This window comes from Lolium rigidum, unplaced genomic scaffold (assembly GCF_022539505.1).
Source record: "Lolium rigidum isolate FL_2022 unplaced genomic scaffold, APGP_CSIRO_Lrig_0.1 contig_47547_1, whole genome shotgun sequence".
NCBI classification, from domain to species: Eukaryota; Viridiplantae; Streptophyta; class Magnoliopsida; order Poales; family Poaceae; genus Lolium; species Lolium rigidum.
In genome coordinates this window covers 1-4,749 of record NW_025900692.1, presented here as the reverse complement: position 1 = coordinate 4,749, position 4,749 = coordinate 1, and the positions used below count along the sequence as shown (strand labels likewise).

General features: G+C 53.9%; 1 protein-coding gene across 1 annotated transcript; it reads left to right on the top strand.

The window, feature by feature from the left end:
- Nucleotides 1-2,189: 2,189 nt before the first annotated feature.
- LOC124681585 ((R)-mandelonitrile beta-glucosyltransferase-like) lies at nt 2,190-4,191 on the top strand. Its single transcript, XM_047216475.1, has 2 exons — nt 2,190-2,727; nt 3,131-4,191. Exons 1-2 carry the CDS (start codon nt 2,235-2,237, stop codon nt 4,078-4,080), a joined length of 1,443 nt encoding a protein of 480 aa, XP_047072431.1. The 5' UTR covers nt 2,190-2,234; the 3' UTR covers nt 4,081-4,191.
- Nucleotides 4,192-4,749: the final 558 nt, after the last annotated feature.

The window sequence follows — 4,749 nt, the reverse complement described above, 5'->3', positions numbered from 1 at the left end:
GAGACGCAAATGCGGCCCAAATTCGCCTCGGATGCGTTATTTTGGACATCGTGCGGTCGCGTCGAGTGTCCGCTCGCTTCTCCTACGGGCCCACCTGGTAGCGGGCGCGAGGTATGTTTCGAGCGCATCGCTTCGGCGGTCGTCACTTCGGTGGTCTTCCCTTCCGCGTCTGCGCCGCAGCCTTCCCCATCAATGGCACCGTCGTCTTACGCACGTGCACCGAGGCACGGCGGGCGGCGGCTGGCCTTACGTGCCACCATCAATGGTATCGTATCCCGCGCAACCTTTAAAAGGCGAACGTCATCGTCCGTGCCATCGCCCAAACCATTGACACCTCCGCTCCCACCCACACCAACGCGCACTGCCACATCACCACCGGGAAAGAGAAGAACGGCTTTGATGCGTCCGGCAGCGGTGCGAAGAAGGATCCGCGTACGAATAGGGTGCCGCTCGCCGTCGAGATGGCGCGGCTGTTGCACGAGAACTGGATGTCGGTCAACTGGGGGGACGTGCACCTACCGGGTGGTGGTTGGCGGGGTAGCCGCTGCCGTGTGCCTGCGCCGCCCGTGCCCGCGCGCGACCTGGAGCGGACCATGGAGATCTGGCGCAGGGGAGCGTACATGCCGGCGGACCTCCTCGTTGATCCCGCATACTCCGATCGATGGCTCAAGCGGCGCGGGATCGAGACGGGTCCGAGGAGGAAGGCATGATTTCTCGGCGACGGGGACTACCCATTCGTTCCACGTCCGCGGCATGCACGTCCTGCTGCGCATCGTCACGGACGGCAGCCATCCCCTCCTTTGCCTCCCCGGGATGACGCCGCACTCGCCTACTACAACGAGGCGAGACGGCCATGGAGGAGGGCCGGATGTTCCGGATGTCGGAGATGATGACCGACGAAGAGATCGAGAGGCTCGGTATCCTCCTGTTGGAGGTGCCGCGGTCGCCTCCGCCGCTGTCCCGGTACGCCGGTGGCATCATGCCGCCGGATCTCACGGAGGATGAGGCCCTACAACGAGCGCTGCGGAACTCAGCCCCGTACCGCCGCCGCCTCCACCTTGCCGTTTAATCCGTGTGCTACGCCGATTGCTCCACCTCCACTACCGGCGTAGGTTTCGTCGGTTGCCAACTGGCCGTGGGCAATACCGAAATTCATCGTGAGTAGGACCCTATGTAAATTATATTTCTCTTGAATGCAAAATCGATATTTTTGTGTCGGAACGTTGTGCACCTCCGGGAGCAAACGAATGAACGATAGATTTTAACCATTTCAGCAGACATAAATGGACGTATGCGGTCAATTCAAACGTCCGTTTTACGTCGGCGAGATACCTATAATTTATTTTAAACTTTTCCCTGAACTTAGCAGTCGTGTATACTCGGACTGTGCACCGTATCTGTCACACTGTGCACCGCACTAAGAGCAATCCAATAGTATAGCCAACTGTTGGCTATAAGAGCAAGTATAATAGATCCTAATCAGCAGGCTATAAGCAATACTATATTAGCAAAATCTTAGGTGGAGGAGAGAGAAGTGAGGAGAGAGAGGAGAGCGGGCTCTTCCCTTACCGCCCGGCTATAGCGCAATCAACGAGAAGCTACAGCCGGCTAATAGCCTGATGTGAGCGCTTTGAGCTGGCTCTAGTATGTCTTGCAGTCTTGCAGGTAACGCATGCGCATGCAATGCATTAATTATTAAATATTCAATACAGCTTGCTTAGGAGCCAGATTATTGTACACATGCTTACTCTAGGAAGGCTCTAAATGACTTGGCATGAATTTATCGCCAGCAGCGAGCTACGTTATTGCCCTTGCTCTAACAAGATGTCATATCATTTGTAGTCATCATATAGCTAACATGTACGATAGTTAGCTATAAGAATGTAGTACTTTACTAATATATGGCCCACTTTTCACTCTCACGTGGTGCTAGGAAGACGCGTCTGAGTACTTGTTGTCGATAGTAGCCCACCTCCCTTCTCTTTCTCCTTCTCTCTCCTCCAACTCATCTAAAATATATTATTTAATGTCTTATAGTCAGCTGACTGGACTTCTATTGTACTTGCTCTAATATGTATCTGCCACACCGTGCATGCATTGATGCAAGGCGTGCCAGCTTTCGGCGCGGATGGGGACGCGTTAACTGCCTCTGCGGCTCTGCCTGCTGCCGAACGTGGAGAGCACAGAGCAGCTCCTGCGAAATCGTGTACCGTTTCGCTCCTGCTCGGCTGAAAATGGCGAGGCCGCACGCGGTGGTGGTGCCGCACCCGAGCTCCGGCAACATCAACCCTGCGTTGCAGCTGGCCAAGCTTCTGCACAGCCACGGCTTGTACATCACCTTCGTCAACACCGAGGACAAACACCGGCGTGTGCAGGTGACGGAGGGCGCAGCTGCCTTGCTCGGCCGCGACGGGTTCCGGTTCGAGGCCATCCCGGACGGTCTAGTCGAGGCTGACCGGGGGAAGAGGAAGTACGACCTCGCCCTGTCCATGGCCACCACCATCCATTGCGCGGAGCCGCTGAGGAAGCTCGTCCTGCGGCTCAACGCCACGCCGGGCGTCCCACCCGTGACATGCCTGCTACCAACCGCGCTCATGAGCTTCGCACTGGACGTGGCGCGGGAGCTGGGCATCCCGACCATGGTGCTGTGGACATGTAGCGCTGCCGCGCTGACAGCCCAGATGAGGCTCCGGGACCTCCAAGCAAGAGGTTACCTCCCACTCAAAGGTAACAATTTTAACACACGCAATAATATTGGGTTACCTCCGTTTCTCTCGCTATGGATGTGTTTGGTCTCCTAGCATTTGGCTTCCTCAATTGGGTGCCAGTGTGCCACCGTATATGATCTTGATATTTGATTAGATACCTATATGTAACATGTGACCAATTTATGAGCATAAAACTTAGCACAAGTATAGTAATAATTCTAGTTTTTGATAAGATAGTACCAAGAAGAAACCTTAGACTAGCCACAATGGAAGTAATATCATAATTCATAAGTAAAATCATGCATATGTTACGTTAGTAAAAATCTAAAGTGACACAACAATTAATGAGGAAATAGGTATTATATGCCTGGTCTGGTTATCACTCAGACTCGATTCACTCGCTTGTACTATTGCGTTTGCAGACGAGAGCTGCCTGACGAACGGCCACCTTGAGAGGACGGTCATCGACTGGATTCCCGGCTTGCCGCCGATCAGCCTCGGTGACATCTCCAGTGTCGTCCGCACCACTGATCCTGACGACTTTGGACTCCGATTCAGCGCCGTGGAGGCCGAAGGCTGCACCAAGGCCGGAGCCCTCATCCTCAACACCTTCGACGACCTCGAGGCCGACGTCCTCGACGCACTCCGCGCCGAGTACCCGCGCATGTACACTATCGGCCCGCTTGGAAACCAATTCGGGGACGACAATGCCGCCGCAGAGGACAACTCCAACTCCTCCAACAGCGGCTTGAGCCTCTGGGAACAGGACACCAAGTGCCTCGCTTGGCTGGACACGCAAGAGAAGAGCACCGTCGTTTACGCCAACTTCGGCAGCCTCACGGTTGTCACAGCTGAGCAGCTCGCTGAGTTCGCGTGGGGCCTCGCGGCCACTGGCCACCCGTTCCTCTGGTCCATCAGAGACAACCTTGTCTCAGGCGCCAGCGACGGCCTGGCTGTGCTGCCGCCGGAGTTCGTCGCAGCAACGGCAGGGCGGTGCCGTCTGACCACGTGGTGCCCGCAGGAGCAGGTGCTGCGGCACCCGGCCGTGGGATGCTTCCTGACGCACAGCGGGTGGAACTCCACCTGCGAGAGCATGGCGGCTGGAGTGCCCATGGTGTGCTGGCCCGGGTTCGCCGACCAGTACACAAACTGCAAGTACGCCTGCGAGGTGTGGGACGTGGGCCTCCGGCTTGACGACGAGGTAAGGCGGGAGCAGGTCGCCGGCCATGTCAGGCAGGTAATGGAGTCCAAGGAGATGCGGAGGAATGCGGCAGGGTGGAAGGCCAAGGCTGAGGATGCCGCAGCTCCCGGTGGGTCTTCGTATGAGCACTTGGAGAGCATGGTGACGGCGCTCCGCTCTCTCAGCTCTTAATTAGCGTTACGAGTTCTAATTGATCACGCAACCTGAAACAAGCACTAGTATATGTTTCTATTTCCGTTTAAAATTGCTACTCCCCCGATTTATATTACTTAATATTAATATAGATATATCAAGATATATTTTAATTCTAGATACATTCGTACTAGTGGCAAGTAATATTAATCGGAGAAAGTAGCGGTACCTACAAATAAATTGCATGCAAGCCTCCACTGTAACATAAAGACAGAGCTTATTCGACTCTGCTGTGTTTCAATTATATTCACAATATGTACTGCTTTCATGTCTGATCGCATGGATTACACCATGTATACTAGATGGATATGCGTGCTTCGTCGTGCCGTTCTACACTATGTTTTGACGGCCTAGATGTGTTTTCTGATGTGTGTATTCAGGCATAACACATTTTTTTCTCCAATTTTCATTTCAGTGCCGTCAGTAAAAAAAAATAGACGTGCCACGTTGGATATCCGATAGGTATCAATGGAATGTATACACTATTTGGCCGTTTAGTGTGTTAGTGATAAGGGGTGACCCGATCTTCTCAGTAAGCGACGGGTGTTGATGAACACGTGATGGTAGCAGCGGATGAAATCGATGAAGATGAGGAGGATAACTTGTATGACGCGACGAAGTCTCTCGATTGATTCCTGATGCCAATGC

Coding starts and splice junctions, on each gene's coding strand:
- LOC124681585 (XM_047216475.1), top strand. CDS start 2,235: ATGGCGAGGCCGCACGCGGTGGTGGTGCCGCACCCGAGCTCCGGCAAC. Junction 2,728..3,130: donor AGGTTACCTCCCACTCAAAG/GTAACAATTTTA, acceptor TTGCGTTTGCAG/ACGAGAGCTGCCTGACGAAC.